This window comes from Lutra lutra, chromosome 2, assembly GCF_902655055.1.
Source record: "Lutra lutra chromosome 2, mLutLut1.2, whole genome shotgun sequence".
In the NCBI taxonomy this organism is placed as follows: domain Eukaryota; kingdom Metazoa; phylum Chordata; class Mammalia; order Carnivora; family Mustelidae; genus Lutra; species Lutra lutra.
Genome location: NC_062279.1, coordinates 90,338,083 through 90,358,010, shown reverse-complemented (window position 1 = coordinate 90,358,010; position 19,928 = coordinate 90,338,083). Strand labels below are relative to the sequence as shown.

The 19,928-nt window shown below is 41.6% G+C and overlaps 1 protein-coding gene across 2 annotated transcripts in view; it reads right to left on the bottom strand.

The window, feature by feature from the left end:
- HERC6 (HECT and RLD domain containing E3 ubiquitin protein ligase family member 6) overlaps positions 1 to 19,928 on the bottom strand; it is a 57,727-nt gene that overhangs the window by 36,036 nt on the left and 1,763 nt on the right. For both annotated transcript variants that reach the window (XM_047717951.1, XM_047717952.1), the window contains exons 2-10: positions 18,734 to 18,893; positions 16,371 to 16,447; positions 12,315 to 12,542; positions 10,907 to 11,004; positions 9,464 to 9,591; positions 8,528 to 8,658; positions 7,158 to 7,225; positions 3,008 to 3,129; positions 2,397 to 2,456 (exon numbers count right to left, since the gene is read on the bottom strand). In XM_047717951.1, the coding sequence (XP_047573907.1) occupies positions 2,397 to 2,456; positions 3,008 to 3,129; positions 7,158 to 7,225; positions 8,528 to 8,658; positions 9,464 to 9,591; positions 10,907 to 11,004; positions 12,315 to 12,542; positions 16,371 to 16,447; positions 18,734 to 18,893 (1,072 nt within the window). The remainder of the gene's footprint in view (positions 1 to 2,396; positions 2,457 to 3,007; positions 3,130 to 7,157; positions 7,226 to 8,527; positions 8,659 to 9,463; positions 9,592 to 10,906; positions 11,005 to 12,314; positions 12,543 to 16,370; positions 16,448 to 18,733; positions 18,894 to 19,928) is intronic.

The following is a 19,928-nucleotide window of genomic DNA, read 5'->3' as shown; positions in this document are numbered from 1 at the left end:
CCTTATGGGGGCGCCTGGGTGGCTCAGTGTGTTAAAGCCTCTGCCTTTGGCTCAGGTCATGATCCCGGGGTCCTGGGATAGAGCCCCACATCCGGCTCTCTGCTCAGCAGGGAGCCTGCTTCCTCCTCTCTCTCTGCCTGCCTCTCTGCCTACCTGTGATCTCTCTCTGTCAAATAAATAAATAAAATCTTAAAAAAAAAAAAGAAATACCTTATGCTTGCTGAATTAATGGATCAATAGTAATACCAGGGCTAAAATATTTATGCAAGTACTCAAAGTATTGTAATTCTCCCTTTAAAATATATTGTCCTTTGCAGTCTTTGACATCTTAAAACCAAACCTTGAGTTTCATCACTCCTGGGAGGATACTTTTCCACTTTACAAAGATGATATTCTTCACTTGGAAAACATTCTGTATGCAGTAAGGATTAGCCTGAGGCTAGAGTAGGGAAGAAAGAGGAAACATTGTATGGCAGAGTCCCTGTCCCTTACTTCTCTCCTAGAAGGAAGGCAAGAAGAAGAAGAAAGCAAATGGGAGAGGAAGAAGGCAGAGGCAAGCAGTGTCTGATTTCTCTTCTCTCCCTTGACCGGGATGTGTGGGGATGAATCAGGATGCTCTTTAGAACTCTAGAAAGACACTGCCTATGGGCTGCCAGTGGGAAGCCATGGCATTCAGCTTCCCTGGGTTTCTCTGGTCCTGAGGTGCGGTTGTTGGACTCAACAGTTCCTCCAGTCCCCTTAAGGAGTGACTGAGAGTGCAGCTGGCTTAAAAACCAATGGGACAACCGGGGTTACACAGAGCCAAAGAATGCCTGCAACACCGGTTAAGTGAGTGCCACCTACTGGCCCTCCCTGGCCAGGAGGAGGCACAAGATGTATTTAACTAACTTCAGAATCTGTGAGGCAGCTTGGGGCCTATTCAACGGGGAGGGATGAGACCTGACCTAGTGGGGGAGGACTGGACTGAGTGATATCTGCTGCGGACACGCCAGCAGGGCATCAGCCTCCAGAGAAGCCAGAGGGCAGCCTAAGGGCCCCTTCATGCTACTATCCACCTTCACCCTTAAATACTGTTAAATTAAACATGGAGGCCATTACACTGAGGGGGCTCTATCACTATGGGGCCTATGTAAGTAACCCAAATCTGAGCCTATAAACACCTCAGTAATGATATTGAAACCTAAGGATATGGGGCGCCTGGGTGGCTCAGCGGGTTAAAGCCTCTGCCTTCGGCTCAGGTCATGATCCCAGGGTCCTGGGATCGAGCCCCACATCGGGCTCTCTGCTAAGCAGGGAGCCTGCTTCCCTTCCTCTCTCAGCCTGCCTCTCTGCCTACCTGTGATCTCTGTCTGTCAAATAAATAAATAAAATCTTTAAAAAAAAAAAAAGAAAGAAACCTAAGGATAACCAATCACAAACAGCCCTCCATGCTTTGAGCTATAGCCGATCAATTAATTGCTTTGCTTTGCTTCTGCACCTTCTCTACATATATGTCTTTCCTCTAGCCCCTGTTGGTGGAGTGCTCCTAACCATTTCAGTTTGGTGCTGCCCAGTTTGAATCAGTATTTGCTTAAATAAATCTTGAAATGTTTAATATGCCCCAGTTTATCTCTTAACAGTTCCCAGGCACAGTGTTATAAAGCATAAAGGGAAGGAAAGAAATACCAGACCAAATGTTGAGCACTTCACAAGAGAGCTGTTTATAGGGGCGCCTAAGTGGCTCAATGGGTTAAAGCCTCTGCCTTCAGCTCAGATCATGATCCCAGGGTCCTGGGATCGAGCCCCACATCGGGCCCTCTGCTCAGCGGGGAGCCTTCTTCCTCCTCTCTCTGCCTGCCTCTCTGCCTACTTGTGATCTCTGTCTGTCAAATAAATAAAATAAAAAATCTTAAAAAAAAAAGAGAGAGCTGTTTATAGGACTGGATCAGACACAAAATAGAGAAATTAGATTTTCCTCTGTAGTAGTGAACCTAGTTCAAGATAAAATAAATGGAATCTATTTTCCCTGTTGCTGGATTCCCCTACTGATCCCACCACAAAAAGAACTGCAGAGTGCTGCCTTGGCCTCTAAGTACTATAGCGACATAAGAATGATCCCTCATGGACATGAAGATCCTGAAAAGAACATCATTCCTTTTTGTCAGGTCACAGAGGAGGACAGGGCAGAGAAGGTGAACAATGTGAATTGGGAATTACAACTTGCAGTGGTCTTTACTTTACAAAATGGGAGAATTCTGTAACAACCTTTAGAGTTTTCTACATTGAACTTTATGTTCGAAGATAACGTAATTCACAAATTAAAATGACTGACTTACAACATTTCATTTTAAATATTTCTCAGTGTGTTTTCTTTCCCCAGTGTTTTAAATGAAGGTAAATCTCATGTAAAAATTTACCTTTTCTTTAAAAAACTTGCAGTCAGACAAGCAGGAGATGAAAATATCATCGCAATTTCGCTGTAAAAGTAACACAAGTGTTAAGTCGTACTGTACTATGAAGCATGACTCCTCTTTTGTCCAATTATACAACTGATGACATGAAATCATCAAGGAAAATAACTACTCTCCGACGAGTCTTCCAAATTCTGGATATATTTTGTGCTGATAAATCTCACCAAAACCCTTCATAGTTCATTTTACCAGGTCACGGATTTAGATAAAATCCATCCTCCTGGAAATAGAAATTTATAGCGCCCCTGAGTATAAACTGTGAAGATACACAAGAGTCTACTTCAATGAAGGCTTTGTGAGATACAACATGTTTTTTATTCTCTTCTGCCTCTCTCACGCCTATCAAGGTGCCTGGGAACGGCATGTCCTCAATATAGTTAAGTAAATGACGTGAGATCATCAGTGATGTCTTCAAACTTCGAGGTGGTGGAAGAGAATATGGTTAAAATGCACATGCTTTCCCAGCAAAGCCAAACCCTGTCTTATGTTTAGGATAAAATGACCCCATGGCTTTGAAACCAAATACCAGTGATTTATAAGTTATCAGACAGAGCTACCTCTTAGCCACTTCGCGTTCAGGGCTTCTTGCTGCTGATGCTATCCATTTTTCTGTCAGGGACTGGCTAATTTGTCTTATTTCTGGCAGGATTTTCCTGGAAACATCTGTAGAACTGGTATCCTTCATGGAAAAAAAAAAAAAAGAGATCAGGAAAACACCCACATGCTGAGGAATAAATAACATGGCAAGGCTTGTGGTGCAGGCGGTAGGTAGGCCCCCACCCTCTCTGACAGGGTGTGTCGTGGGAGGAGGTGTAGTCAGAAGGATTGGGTTCTCAGACTGGCCGGGCTGTTCCAGTCCTAGCCTTGGCCGCTTTGCTTGATCTGAGCCTTAGCTTTATCATTTAAAAACGGAATGACACAAAATAACTGAAAACAGGGACTCAACCCCATACTTAATACACCAATATTCACTGCAGCATTATTCACAAAAGCCAAAAAGGTAGAAACAGCCGGTGTCCAATGACAGCATCAACAGATAAACATGGTGCATAGACACAGGGGAATATTCAGCCATTGTAAGGGCCTACTTAGCCAGAGTGATTCCATCTTGGATTAAATAGCCATTTTGTTGTTTATGCAGTAAAATATGGTCAACCAGTCCCTGATAACAGAGCCCGGAATACAAGGACAAGTCAGGCCCGGTGGAGACATCCATTCAGTACATTCCATTGAATTTACATATACATATAGTACATTCTCAGGGGTGCTTGGGTGGCCTTCGGCTCAGGCCATGATCTCAGGGTCCTGGGATCGAGCCGGCATTGGCGGGTTTAGGGGTGGGGGGGGAATCCCTGCTCAGCAGCGAGTCCGCTTTGCCCTCTCCCACCCCCACTCATACTCTTTCTCACCTCTCCCCCACCAAGTAAATAAATAAAATCTTTAAAAAAAAGAAAAGAAACATTCTTTTCTTTGGTTATGACACCTTTTCTGATTCCCTTAAAGTAAAAATCCCAATCTAACATTCTTTAGTGCTGGAATGAATTAAGACTTTTGGGGGCTGTTGGAACAGAATGAATGTATTTTGCATGCAAGAAGGATATGAATATTTTTTGGGGGGGGAGAATGTTATGGACTGAATGTGTTCCCCCCCAAATTCATATGTTGAAATTCTAATCCCCAGTGTGACGGTATAAAGAGGTGGGGCCTTCGGGAGGTGACTAGGTCTCATGAATGGGATTAGTGCCCTTATAAGAGACCCCAGAGAGCTCTCTTGCCCCTTCTTCCATGTGAAGACACAGCAAGAAGACAGCCATCCGTGAGTCTGAGAGCCTGAATGTTTCTGCTGATGACAGTTGTAATCTTGTCTTGAGGATGCTGGTCAGGGTTAAGGTTGCTGAAGGCTGGGGTGGCTGTGGCAATTTCTTAAAATAAGACAACATTAAAATTTGCCACATCAATGGGCACTTCCTTTCACAATCTCTCTGTACCATGCAATGCTGTTCAAAAGTATTTTACCCACAGCTGAACTTCTTTCGAAACTGGAGTCAGTGCTCTCCAACTCTGCTGCTGCTCTGTAAACAAAGTTCATACAATATTCTAGGTGCTTTATTGTCATTTCAACAGTCTTCATAGCACCTTCACAGGTAGATTCCATCTCAAGAAGGTACTTTCTTTGTTCACCCATAAGAAGCAACTCCTCATCCATTCAAGTTTTATCATGAGATTGCAGCAATCCAGTCACATCTTCAGGCTCCACTTCTCATTCTAGTTCTCTTAAAATTTCTGCCACATCTGCAGTTATTTCCCCCATAGAGGTCTTGAACTCCTCAAAATCGTCTATGAGGGCTGGAATCCACTTTTCCAAACTCCTGTTCACATTGACACTTTAACCTCTTCCCATGGGTCACAGATGTTCTTAATGGCATCTAGAATGGTGAATCCTTCCCAGAAGGTTTTCAACTGACTTAGCCCAGAGCCGTTAGAGGAATGATTATTTATGGCAGCTATAGCCTTAGGAAATGTATTTCTTAAATACTAAAACTTGCAAGTCAAAATGACTCCTTGATCAATGGGCTGCAGAATGGACATTGCATTAACAGGCATGAAAGCAACACTCATCTCCTTATACATCTCCATCAGAGCTCTTGGGTGACCAGCTGCATGGTCAACGAACAATAACATTTTGAATGGAAACTTTTTTTTAAGCAGATCTCAGCAGGGGGCTTAAAATAATTCTGTAAACCATGTTATAAACAGGTCCCGTCATCCAGGTTTCTTTTTACATTTACAGAGCACAAGCAGAGCAGATTTAGCATAATTCTTAAGGACCCTAGGATTTTCAGGATGGTAAGTGGACACTGGCTTCAGCTTAAAGTCCTCATCTGCTTTAGCCCCTAACAAGATAGTCAGACTGTCTATTGAAACACTGAAGCCACGTACTGACTTCTTGCTAGCTATGAAAGTCCTAGATGGCATCTTCTTTCAATAGAAGGCTGTTTCATCTACATTAAAAAGTTCTTGTTTAGGGGGCTCCTGGGTGGCTCAGTGGGTTAAAGCCTCTGCCTTTGGCTCAGGTCATGATCCCAGGGTCCTGGGATCGAGCCTTGCCTGCATCGGGCTCTCTGCTTGGCAGGGAGCCTGCTTCCACCTCTCTCTCTATCTGCCTGCCTCTCTGCCTGCTTGCGATCTCTTCCTGTCAAATAAATGAATAAAATCTTTAAAAAAAAAAAGTTCTTGTTTAGGGTAGCCACCTTCATTAATAATTTTAGCTACATTTTTTGGTTGTTTTTAAGACTTTATTTAGTAGGTCACCTGGGTGGCTCAGTTGTTAAAGCTTCTGCCTTTGGCTCAGGTCATGATCCCAGAGTCCTGGGATTGAGCCCCACATCTGGCTCCCTGCTCAACAGGAAGCCTGCTTCTCCCTCTCCCACTCCCCCTGCTTGTGTTCTCCCTCTCGCTGTATCTTTCTCAGTCAAATAAAATAAATAAAATCTTTAAAAAATTTATTTCTGAGATTTTTATTTATGAGAGAGACAGAGAGAAAGGGAGAGAGAAAGGGAGGGCATGTGAGTGGGGGAAGGGGCAAAGGGAGAGAGAGAATCTCAAGCAGATTCAAAGCTGAGCTCAATCTCACAACCCTGAGATGATGACCGGGGCTGAAATCAAGAGTTGGATGCTTACCTGACTGAGCCACCCAGGTGCCCCCATCTTAGCTAGACCCTGTGGATAACCTGCTGCAGCTTCTCCATCAGCACTTGCTGCCTCACCTTGCACTTTGATATTACGGAGATGGCTTCCTTCCTTAACCTCATGAACCAACCTCTGCTAGCTTCCAACTTCTCTTCTGCAGCTTCGTTACCTCTCTCAGACATCACTGAATTTTTTTTAAAGATTTTATTTATTTATTTGACAGAGAGAGATAGAGCACACAAGCAGGGGCAGGTGCAGGCAGAAGGAAAGGGAGAAGCAAGCTCCCCACTGAGCAGGGAGCTCAACGTGGGGCCCAATCCCAGGACTCCGGGATCATGATCTGAGCCAAAGACAGATGCTCAACTGGCTGAGCCATCCAGGTGCCCCTTCATAGAACTAAAGAGAATTAGGGTCTTGCCTGGATCAGACTTTGGTTTTAAGGGAATATTTGATCTTCTATCCAGATCACTAAAACTTTCTCCATATCATCAATAAGGCTGTTTTGCTTTCTCATCATTTGTGTGCTCTTTAAAAAAAAAGAAATCTAGATGGAAAGAAATGATTTTTATTTGTTTTTGTTTTTTGTTTTTAAGAAATTTTTTTTAAAGATTGCATTTATTTATTTGACAGAGATTACAAGTAGGCAGAGAGGCAGGCAGAGAGAGAGGAGGAAGCAGGATCCCTGCTGAGCAGAGAGGCCAACACAGGGCTCGATCCCAGATCATGACCTGAGCCGAAGGCAGAGGCCTAACACACTGAGCCACCCAGGCGCCCCTTTAAGAATATTTTTAAAAGGGGTGCCTGGGTGGCTCAGTTGGTTAAGCATCTGCTTTCGGCTCAAGTCAAGATCCCAGGGCCCTGGGATCAAGTACTGCATGGGGCTCCTTGCTCAACAGGGAGCCTGCCTCTCTCTGCCTGCTGCCCCCTGGCTTGTGCACCCCTACCCCACCTCTGAAAAACAAATGAATAAAAATCTTAAAAAATATATTTTAAAAAGAAACAAAGTATAATAAATACCTGACAAGTTGTCACAAAATTGGCATGTGTTCCAGCAAAAATATGTTTGACTTCAAAATCCACAAGGTCTAAAAGAAAATGCAGATCCATGTTCATTGTTTTTAGAAGTAGAAAAATAAATCTTTTGTTACAATCTTAAAACTGCTCTAAAAAAAGTCTTAAAAATTTTTTTATTAACATACAATGTATTATTTGTTTTCAGGAGTACAGGTCTGTGAATCATCAGTCTTACACAATTCACAGCACTCACCATGGCACATACCCTCCCCAATGTCCATCACCCAGCCACCCCATCCCTCCTACCCCCGCCCCTCCAGCAACCCTCAGTTTGTTTCCTGAGACCAAGAGTCTCTTCAGGTTTGTCTCCTTCTCTGGTTTCATCTTGTTTCATTTTTCCTTCCCTTCCCCTATGATCCTCTGTCTTGTTTCTCACATTCCTCAAATCAGTGAGATCATATGATAACTGTCCCTCTCTGTTGACTTATTTTGCTTAGCATAATACCCTCTAGTTCCATTCATGTCATCGCAAATGGCAAGATTTCATTTCTAAAAAAATATTCTTAAAAAAAAAAACAATATATCAGGGTACCTGGGTGGCTCAGTCAGTTAGGCATCTGACTCTTAATTTTAGCTCAGGTCATGTTCTCAGGGTCATGGGACTGAGCCCCACATTGGGCTCTGTGCTTAGCATGGAGTCTGCTTGTCCCTCTCCCTCTGCTGCCCCCCCAACCCCGGCCCTGTGCTCTTGTGCATCCTCTCTCTCTCTCTAAAATAAATAAAATCCTTAAAACAAAATCTGATATATTACTCATCTAAATTTACTTATTTATTGACAATTTATATTCTTCTAGATGAATTTGGACTACAAGCACCATAAAAAGATTAATTTTGATCAGGTTCTATGTTGTATATTCTTAAAATTTAATTTTTCATGCACTTGCATAATGAAATCAGGGTGATGTGCTTTAGATGGGGGTTTTTTTGTTTGTTTGTTTGTTTGTATTTGATTTGATTTTAAGCAATCTCTACACCCAGCATGGGACTCAAACTCACAACCCTGAGATCAAGAGTCACATGCTCTACCCACTGAGCCAGCCAGGTATACCTAGAAGAGGTTCGATTAAATATATAGAAGTGTTTCTGATAATCCATCGACTTGGGATCTTTTTGTATTACCCTGATCTTTAGAAAAAAGTTACTAAATACTCCAGGCATCACTGCATAAGAAAAGATGCATATTGTACAGATTAAAAATAACAGTACAAAAAGAATCACAGATCTATGTACTTCTGTGAAAAGAATATAAATAATTTTTCTCCTCCAGTGGTATCAATTAAAACAAAATCATAAGTTAGTAGGACCACTCGTACCATCAGCAGAAACCAGGCAGGTAAAGTTTTCTGTTGGAGCCTCTGGATGAGTTGGGCTGCTTTTGCAACATGGTCCACGACCGAAAGACACTACCTTTCCAGTGGTATAGACATATGCAAGAGTATGGTAACTGCAAGAGACAGAATATAATGAAGACCAAGGGACTCACACTTTTTGAGAAAGATGATGTCTCCTAACACAAAGTAACAGATTTATGTTATACTGAGTACCCAGATAACCTTATCATAATGTCAAGGTGAGAGGGTATCAAATGATGTGACTAAACAAATGGTAGGTGAATATTAACTTATTACTAACCTTAAAGATAGAATATTATTGATGGGTCTTTACTATAGCTTCTACCATTTCTGTTTTTTTGTTTCTTATTTGTCAGAGTGAGAGAGAGCACAAGTCCCTGCTGAGTCAGGGAGCCTGATAGGGGGCTCAATATATCCCAAGACAATATATCCCAGGCTCAGTAGATCACAGGACACTGGGATCATGACCTGAGCCGAAGGCAGATGGTTAACAACTGAGCCACCCAGGCGCCCCACCACTATTTTTACTTTTAACTTTCCTCCCAACCCCCAGCACCTAGTAAGGTGGTCTATACACAGAAGACTTCAAATAAATTCTTATTAAACAAATGAAATTCCTAGCATAAATTAGACAAAAATAGAAAACTCAAACTGTATTTGAAAGAAGTAAATTTTCAGAAAGGAAAATGATCTATAAAAAGAGTAGTCACATATTTTGGGTTTTAAGGTCTGATAACATGGCTGAGGAGTCATTTTTTTTTGGATGAGTAGCAAAGCTTACTGAACCATAGAGGGAGGGGACCCGAGAGGGGTGCCCTGAGGAATCATTTCTAAGTAACAAAATGTAACACTTTCTACTCACACTAAAAACAAACAAACAAAAAACTAGTCCATTACCTTCCACAATCTATCTGTGAAACTAGGCCATCAATTCCTTCCACGAGCTGTGGCCCTTTCTTCTCAGCAGTAGGGCTGTATCCCAGCTGTCCATAGCTATTGCCTCCAAATGTGAACACTTTCCCAGTCTGTTTGAAAAAGAAGGAATCAGACTAATTTCAGATTTTATTTATTTATTTTTTAAAGATGTTATTTATTTATTTGACAGACAGAGATCACAAGTAGGCAGAGAGGCAGGCAGAGGGAGAGGAGGAAGCAGGGTCCCCACTGAGTAGAGAGCCTGATGCCGGACTCGATCCCAGGGCTCCGGGATCATGACCTGAGCTGAAGGCAGAGGCTTTAACCCACTGGGCCACCCAGGCACCCCTACAGATTTTAAAAAGTAACTAAAAACTTGAAGATTAAGTATTATCAAAGAATTGTATGAAAGCACTATGTGAAATATAAGCTCTATAATAAAGGGGAGGGGTCTTATATTTATTATTTCTAATAGTAAATATAAGTTGCTCCAGCTTTGGGGCCAGAGGTTTCAGAGGTAGAGGTCAGTGCTTCATTTCGTTTTTATTTTTATTTATTTATTTTTTTAAAAGGTTTTATTTATTTATTTGACAGACAGAGAGGGAGCACAAGCAGAGAAAGCAGCAGAGGGAGAAGCAGACTACCAGGTGAGCAGGGAGCCCGATGCGGGTCTCCATCCCAGGACCCTGGGATCATGACATGAGCTGAAGTCAGTCGCTGAACAACTGAGGCACCCAGCTGCCCCTATTCATTTAGTTTTTAAATAAACATTTCAACCACACAAATAGTTTTCTATTTGTCTATTCCTTGTGGCTATAGAGAGAATCCATCCCATTGGAATATACTATTTGGCCAGTACAAGAAGAGGAGGCAAACATTTACAAAGCAGGCTGGTAATTGTGCCAAGCAAGAAATGGAACAAAGTAGGTTCTAGTCTATAATCTGGGTTCTTGAAAGCTGTAAAAATTAGTTTGTTGCCTCTGCAATAATTCCATCTATAGAACTATATTATGAATGAACAACTGCTAAAAGGATTAGCTCCTATATTAATCATTTAAAAAATTTTTTAAGATTTTATTTTTAAGCATTTTCTACACCCAATGTGGGGATCGAATTTACAGCCCCAAGATCAAGAGTTGAATGCTCTACCAATTGAACCACTCAGGCACCCCATTAATCTAATTTAGTGGGTATCTAAAAATATTTCCTAAAGCTGAAATTAGCTTCTGTTATATGATCTTGAAAATGTCATGGTTTACATTTGATTAATTTTACCTTTTTAGATATTTGTGCATTGAATGGTTACGTTGAGATATTGATACACAGGTTGCTTTCAATACACAGGTTGCTTTCAATAATAGGGCATGTACCTTCGGGTAACATTGTCAGGAATTTAAAAAAAAATAGCAAAACATTTTAGATTACCTGGGTAAGCACAGCAGTGTGCTCATAACCACAGCTGATGTAAACCACACCTAGATTCTTCAGCGCACCAACTGTATGAGGCTTGGAGCTTTGTACCACTGAAAGAAAGCAAAATCTCTAGAGGCTAAGACTCAGATTTCATAAGCTGTCATATCTATTATATTTTCATCATCTTATAATTCATTAACATAATCTTTTAAATGAGCACTCAGGAGTATTATAGAACAGAGGGAAGGCCCTGCCTTGGAAAAGAAAGAAAAACACCCCTTTAGCATCTATTTCTGAAAACGATGTAATCTTCTGGAACACCTCAGCCTATTCTCCTAGAAAGCTAAGTTTTAAGACCTTTATTCCCAAGAATAGTGCCATTATGTTATATTTGTTTCTGTCACCTAGTAGGTGTTCTGCAAATATGCAATAATAATTAAGAAAAGAAGAGGACTTATTTCATGTTGACAGAGTCAAACGAAATGAGATTAAGTCCTGGCTGAGTATATATTAACTGAATATAAAGAACTGAACAGAGGGACAGGATTCGTGGGGAAGACTTTTCAGTGAGTTTGTTTAAGGGTTGTCGGTTGTTTGTCCTGCAAGCATCTTCTAATCCAGTGGTTCACAAGCTTGACTGCACATTGGCATAACTTGCAGACTCTTTAATAATGACCAATGCCTGACTTCCATCCCCAGACCTTCTGATTTACTTGGTATGGCATCTAACTTGGGTGCTGGGATTTTTTAAATGCTCTTACGGTAGACAAAATAAGGGTCTTCAAAGATGTCCGTGTCCTTTCCCAGAGGTTGTGGCTATGTTAGGTTACACGACAAAGAAGAGTTAATGAAGATGGAATTAAAGTTGTAATCTATTGACCTTAAAATAAGGAGGTTAGCCTGGCTTATCTGGGTGGGCCCAATGTAATCACCAGGGTCCTTTATCTGAGGAAGAGGGAATGCAGAAAAATCACCCTGAGAGTAATGTGACCCGAGAAAGATTTCACCAGCCATTGCTGGCTTTGAAAAAGGGGGGCTATCAGTCAAGGAATGGAGGTGGATGCTAGAAGGGGGAAAAGACGAGAAAATGGTGCAACACCCATACGCATCCCCTACCCGGCTGTCCCGAAGCCTCCAAAAAGGAACTCAGCCCTGCTGACACCTTGATTTTAGCCCTGTGAGACCTGAATCAAACTTCTGACCACCAGAACTGTAAGATAATACATTTGTGTTATTTGAAACCACAAGTTTGTGGTAATACATTAGAGTGGCCATCAAAAATCAAGATGGCTCCCCAGGGGATTCTCATGTATCACAAAGTTTGGGAATCACTGCTCTAATCCGTGAGAGTCCCCTTTGTGGAGCTGGTCCTACAAATGGAAAGAAAGACTGATTTACCACAGGAAGACTATCTCGTTACCTGGGACGTTGTTCTTGTGCAGGTCCAGCTGCCCTTCACTGTTGCTTCCCCAGCCAAACGAAGCCCCCGAGAGAGACAGGGCGAAGCTGTGCGCCCCACCTGCAGCCACCTGAGTGAGGGGGATGCCGTCCAGGGACCACACCCTCTGCGGGCTGGCTTGGGATGGGCACTCCTTCCCCAGGCCCAGCTGCCCGTGGCTATTACTTCCCCAGGAAAACAGCCGGCCATCTACAAAGAGAAAGCAGAGAAATTGAGAACTGCCAACACACTGGAATACCAAATTCAAGTAGAAACTGCCACCCTCATTCTACAAGTCTTTAATAACTACAACAGGGATAAAGGAGGTTAGAGTATTCTCACTAAGAGGAAGGAGGATGGTCAAGAACACCTTCAAAAGCCCCTTCCAACAGCATCCACTCTTTTTCTCCCTCGAGTTGAGAACAACTCTGTTCCTTCAGCTGCTCAGACCAGAAATCTTGAAATCATCCTTGACTCCCTTCTTTCTTTTACACCCTTCATCGTAGCAAATCCTAAAGTCTCTACCTTTAAAATGTGTTGAAACTGACCACTTCTCACCTCTCCACTGTTAATTACCTTAGCCACCAAGCCATGGTTCACATTTCTCCTGGAAGTTTACAACAGCCCCTCACTAGGCTCCCCGTGTCCATATTTGTCTGTTTTCCAATGCAGCCAGAGTGCTCTTTAAAAAAAAAAAAGGTCAGATAGAACCCTTTAGGAATTTGCTATCTTGCTCATTAAAAGGCTAATTCTCACCACAGCTCACAAGCCCCGGGTCACCAGTGTTCCCCAGGACACATCTCAGACCTTTATCTCTCCCTTGCGCAGACCTTTCCAGAGACCCTGCTGTTGCTGAACATACTGCTGAGTCTGTTGCTACCTCATTGCCTTTGCATCTAGATCATACCTCTGGATCATGGCCTTAGCATTATGTCTTCCTCCGTCCCTTCTTTTGGTCTCTGGTCATGGTGTAAGTGATAGTCTCCCTAACATCATTTATAAAAGAGAAAGATTCCTTCCCTCCACTCCAGTACCTTCTCCCATTCCCTTTCCTGGCCTCACTTTCCTTCCTACCCTTACCGCTGTTATATGACATAATTATTTGTCTATATGTGTAAGGTTCACTTCCCCTACACACCTTCCAGAATATAAGCTCCATGAAAGCAGAGTCTTAGATATGTTCACAGATATATCCTCTTTGCTGGAGACATAGGCACTTAAAAAATACTTGTGGAATGACTCTATGGAAGGAAAAGACCATCAACATTTTATGTTGAATTTGACCAAAGATGGGTAGCTTACATGAGGTAAAAAAAATCAAGATCTTCTAATGCTTCATTGTTTCCCCGGAAAAATGCTAATAAAGCTCAGATTTTTATGTTATTATATCTAATTTTTCTTTTTTAACTCTTCTAAAGTTATTTCTACCACTGAAAAGCATTTCTGGGGCACTTGGTGGCTCAGAGGGTTAAGCGTCTGCCTTTGGTTCAGGTCAGGATCCCAGGGTCTTGGGATCCCAAGCCCCGTGTCAGGCCCCGTGTCAGGCCCCCTGCTCGGCAGGGAGCCTGCTTCTCCCTCTCCCGCTGCTCCCTTGCTTGTGCTCTCTCACCCTCTCTGTCAAATAAATAAAATCTTAAAAAAGAAAGAAAGAAAGAATTTCTGAGGACCCACTGCACAATGTCAAACTCATATGAAGGTCTATGAGAACTCACAGTTCACCACAGCAAATGTATTGGGTACGTGGGTTCCACACAACCCTCAGTCCAGACCAGTATAAAGGCAAATCAATACCCTGGGGAGACACTTCAAGGTGTTTCAATAATGAAGAAGAAGGAAAGGAAGGAAGGAAGAAAGACTAATCCTTCTTGTACTCCTGCTATCTGCCATGGATGGTACAGGATATATTGTGTTCTTTCTTTCACTGAATCTTCTAAACACCCCATAAGATAGGCATCAGTTCTCCTACAGATGAGAAAATCGTCAGGTTAAACAACTTGCCCTAGATCAAACCTCTGGAAATGGTAGGAAGGAATTCTCCGAGAGCCACAGGATTATGCTGTGGTCTCATGGCCTTCATGGTACCATGGTTAACTGCTTAGGGTTGAGAAGTAAACAGATTCAGGTTCAAATCTCACTCCTATTTCTTAGTGTGTGATCTGAGGCAAATCACAAAAAGTCTCTGAGCCCAATTTCTCATTTCTACAATGAGGGTACCAATGATGCACAGCATCTGTGTTTGTTAAGTGATTTCATGAGGTTCCAGACGTAAAGCATCTCCCATAGTAGCTGGCGCACAGAAGGCAACCAGGCAATGTCCGGAGCCCCTGTGGTGCAGCTGCCATTATGCATATGACATCACCTGGGGGATATGCAAATGTTACATGTCTCTGGAAGACACTCACGATATGCCACCCCAAAATACGCCATTTTGGCATAAGGGTTATTTTGAGCTGAAGGCAACTGAGAATCCACAAATGTGGGAAAAATTCTCTGCCCTCCTCTTATCCACCCAAGTGCAAGGTATATATTTCCCGTTTGAAGGTGTCCTCTTCTCCTGCACCCGGGATGGGGCAGTGACCCATCACCAGAGATGGACAGTCTGCCTTAACATGAGTCCTCACAAATAACCCTAAATAAAATAACTCTTATCTTTTATTAGTTTCTCCCATGTACTTCCACCTCCCATGTATTTCCCTACAATTGGTCATCCTGCAAAGCCCAAGTCCTTCCCTCATTAAAATGGTTCATAAGCCCCCATGTCTAAACACTTCTTGAGTTTCACTTCTTTTCTGTAAACTTCCATGCACTAAAATAATAAAACCGGTGTGTCTTTTCTCTTGTCAATCTATCTTTTGTCACTTAAATGTGCAGACTCCCAGGTACTGAACCAAAGAGGATAGGAGAGGGCGCCTGAGTGACTCAGTGGGTTAAAGCCTCTGCCTTTGGCTCAGGTCGTGATCCCAGGGTCATGGAATTGAGCCCCACATTGGGCTCTCTGCTCAGCGGGGAACCTGCTTCCTCCTCTCTCTCTCTGCCTGCCTCTCTGCCTACTTGTGATCTCTGTCTGTCAAATAAATAAATAAATAATCTTCTTTAAAAAAAAAAGAGGATAGGAGAAAAGTTTTTCTTCTGCAATACTCTCTATTGGAACATTTTGACTGACGCTGGACAAAGGATGGGGCTATTAGTAGAAAAACATGTGAAGTCATAATTTTAATATCTTGACTTTTCTTTCTTTGATCTAAGTAAAAAAGACAAATAGACCTTAGTCTACTTGAGTTTGCTGGTATATACAACCATTCAGCATAAAGGGCAAAGTTCCAGCTAAAACCACTACTAAATTCTGTGACAGTCAGATCAGGTCATGTGAACAGAGATGACCCTTTATGGCATTTATATGAATTAGGCACTACTTAGAGTATAATATGAACAAAGAGAATAGGGGAAAAAATGAAGAACAATATAGCTTATGAAATCTGAAGAGTTAATAAAACTTCTAGGGGTGCTTGGGTGGCTCAGTGGGTTAAGCCACTGCCTTCCAGTCGGGTCATAGTCTCAGGGTCCTGGGATCAAGCCCCACATCGGGCTCTCTGCTCAGCAGGGAGCCTGCTTCCCCCTCTGTCTCTGCCTGTCTCTCTGCCTACTTGTGATCTCTGTCAAATAAATAAATAAAATCTTAAAAAAAAAAACACAACAAACTTCTTAATGCATTAAAATGAGCCCCAGTACATTAAAAATCAACAGGCATCATCCATATTCAAAAAAATTACTTTGTGGGGTATCTGGGTGGCTCAGTCATTAAGCATTAAGCTTCTGTCTTTGGCTCAGGTCATGATCCCAGAGTCCTGGGATCCAGCCTCGCATCAGGCTCCCTGCTGGGCAGGAAGCCTGCTTCTCCCCCTTCCACTCCCCATACCTGTGTTCCTTCTCTCACTGTGTGTGTCTCTCTCTCTCTCACTTTAAAAAATAACATCTTTTTTTTTTTTAAATTACTTTGTAATGACACTTAGAAGATCCAAAACCACCCCCTTTTTTTACCTTCTGATAATGCCAGGGAGTGGTGATGTCCACAGGAAACTTGTATAATTTTTATATCAGTCAGAGTTTTTATCTTCCTGTAATAAAAATGATACAAAATTTATTAATCTTTCTTTAGAATGGCTCACTAAATGAACTACAGATATTAAAACAATCCCAGGTAAGATATTTGGTTTAGGGAAATAACTTTCTCTTCCTTTCTTTTCTTTTTAAACTGGGCTATTTTAATGTTTTTTTACAATAGGATAAATGGGTTTCTGGATGACTGCAGATATGTAAGGCAGTTTGGCAGTATTCAAAAACACCACAGTAATGGCAATTTTCCTGATTGGCATGTAATCGTCAGCAATTGTAAGGAGATACTTGTCTGAAACAGCTGTCACACTGACAAGTTTGCATGTACACATCCATCATTTTCAGGATTTTTGGTAACCTGGGCATATTTTCCCCAGAAATAACTTTATTTTCTTCTTTTTTCTGTTCTACCCTTATTCCAAAGTCCTCAAACTATTTTAAGCATGACATCAGCACATATAAAGGTACAGAGCAGGGACTTCTGGGTGACTCAGCTGGTTAAGTGACTGCCTTTGGCTTAGGTCATGATCCTGGAGTCCTGGGATAGAGTCCCACATTGAGTCCTGCATTGACAGGGAGTCTGCTTCTCCCTCTAACCCTCCCCCTTCTCATGCTCTCTCTCTCTCACTCACTCTCTCTCTCAAATAAATAAATAAATAAATAAATAAATAAAATCTTGGGGGAAAAAAGGTACAAGCAGAATCCAAACAGTTGTAATACAGAAGTGATATTTATTAGACTTTAAATGCATTATATAATGTACTAACTTTTATTCTGTACTTACTGGCTTAAAAGAAAAGTTTCTTCATGCACATATGACACAGGGCTTTAGAATTTATAGAACACTGGTATCTATATCACCTGATTTAAGCTCTATGCGATAAAGAAATCATTAGGTTGAATCCTACTAAACTGCCATTTTTGTGGATCAAAAACATAACTATCCGCAATTTCATATGGTTGAACCTAACAGAATTCAGAGTTCTGGTTTGGTCTAGGGAATCATGTTATAGATATCATGTTGTAGAACTAGACTCAAACCTTCGTCTTTTCATTCCAAGTTCAATGCTTGTCCCCCAAAGCCACACACTCTCTTATACAATTAAAAACCAGAGAAGTAACAAAAAGTAACTTCCAAGTATTAAAAATTATACTCTTAAAAATTCTTAAACAAGGCACCTGTTTGGCTCAGTGGGTTAAGCCTCTGCCTTCGGTCAGGTCATGATCTCAGGGTCCTGGGATCGAGTCCCCGCATCGGGCTTTCTGCTCAGCAGGGAGCCTGCTTCCCCCTCGATCTCTGCCTGCCTCTCTGCCTACTTGTGATCTCTGTCTATCAAATAAATAAATTACTCTTTCACCAAAAAAAAAAAAAAAAAATTCTTAAATATGTAATTCATGAACACACAATTCAGACTGCTTGTCGTATCATTTGTCCTAGAAAATGTACCATTTGTCCTAGAAAGGTGTTTGTGATTCTCCCCCCATCTTACTACACAAAATATTAGGATCCAGTGGCTTAAGACAGAACAAAAAGGTTATGTTGGGAGGAAAACTCTTCCTCTTCCAGGTTGGATCCAGTGGATAGGGAACGGGGACATGCAAATTAACTGACAATAGACAGATTAACAGGAGAAAAAAAACAAGGCTTATTTACATGTACACAGGGGAGCTCCCAGTAATGGAAAATCTGTGGAATCACTTTAAATATATCAACAGCCAAAGGAGGGGATTTAGGACTTCAGTAGGAGAGTATGGAAGGTTCCATAGGTTTTTTTAATCTTGATTGGGCAATCTGTCTTCAAAGCAACTGAATTCAAAAGAAACTTGCTCCAAGCTGTTAACAGCAGCTTTTTTTTCAAGGAGATCTTGCTTTAGTCAGAAAGGAAGTTCAGATAAGGTTTCTTTCTGTATCTTCTGTGTAATGCTTTTACTTTAAAATAATATTTATTTTATTTTATTGATATTTTATGTTTACTTTATATATTTTATTTATTTATTTATTTATTTACTGGGAGGGTCCCCACAGTTATTTCCAATACATAAGATGTAGATAAAGGGTCACAGGTTCTCATTTCAAATGCCCTGCCCTTCTCCTTCATAGGACTCTAATTAAGCAATAGTTGGTGTTGGAGGTGTTTTCCTGCCTCATTCTCTCACTATACTATAATCATTGAGGCTAGGGACTGTGTTTGTCATAGTCATCTCTGTACCCTGACATCTTGCATAAATGCCTTGCCCATGAAACTGAAAAATAACAGATGAATGAATGAGTGAATGGAAATACTTACGTAGGTATAAGATTTATTTCCTTAAATTCTCCAATTCCCAGCTGCCCTTCAGAACCAGCCCCCCATGCAAAGACCCTTCCTTTGTAACAGACAGCAAGAGAGTGTTCCTTTCCACAGCTCACGAGATCAACACGTAGAGTTTCCAATGCCTGGATTGGTTCTTCAGGAACAAAAACAAAACAAAACACCTCAGAAGATTATTAATTTAACAAGAAGTTTAAGACAACAAGTTTACTTTCTTCAAAAAGAAGGGTCGGGCGCCTGGGTGGCTCAGTGGGTTGAGCCGCTGCCTTTGGCTCGGGTCATGATCTCAGGGTCCTGGGATCGAGTCCCGCATCGGGCTCTCTGCTCGGCAGGAAGCCTGCTTCCCTCTCTCTCTCTCTCTCTCTGCCTGCCTCTCCGTCTGCTTGTGATCTCTCTCTGTCAAGTAAATAAATAAAATCTTTAAAAAAAAAAAAAAAAAAGAAGGGTCACTCAGATTTCTCATCCTTTCCAATGGACTTTTAAATCAAGGCCTGATAATCACACTTAAGATGTGAAGGAAAAAAGTATATAAATATAAAAGTGTATGTTACACTGTCTGTGCGGGAATATGGTTGCCATTCAAAGGGATGAGTTTCATGGAGGAGGGGAACTTGTAGGGACTATGAGGCTTGGCCTAAGATTTCTCTATGATGATGATAGCAAAACAAAGGGAGACAGAGAATAGATGTCTATTCCAACTTTCCAGCCCTGAACAGTGAGAATAGTGAGTGCCTTCTCAGGAAGAAGTGAGCAGGGAGCCTTCCCCATGAATGTGAGAGGCAGAAGCCAGATCCTCTCACAAAGAGGAATGCAGTTATATGCCCTTAATGGGTCAAAGGTGCCCACAAATGAAAACCTGGTCATTACAGCATGATTCTTACAAGTTAATCTAAACTGCTTTCCCAAAGTGTTTGTCTCTGAATTATAAGAGGTTTTGAGTTAAAATTATCACTACTAGAAAAGTTTTTGCTAATACTTCAGTTTTCTTTTTTTAAAACTTTGTGATCCTATCCTTTTCAATGATTTATTTTCAAACTATGGGATAATAAGAAATATCCCAAAGATTCACACACTTATGAAGGTAGAGACTAGTACCACATTCCTGGGAAACAATTAGGCATCAGGTATCATGTTGCCTCTCATCTCCACCTAAAGGATCAGGATATGCCAC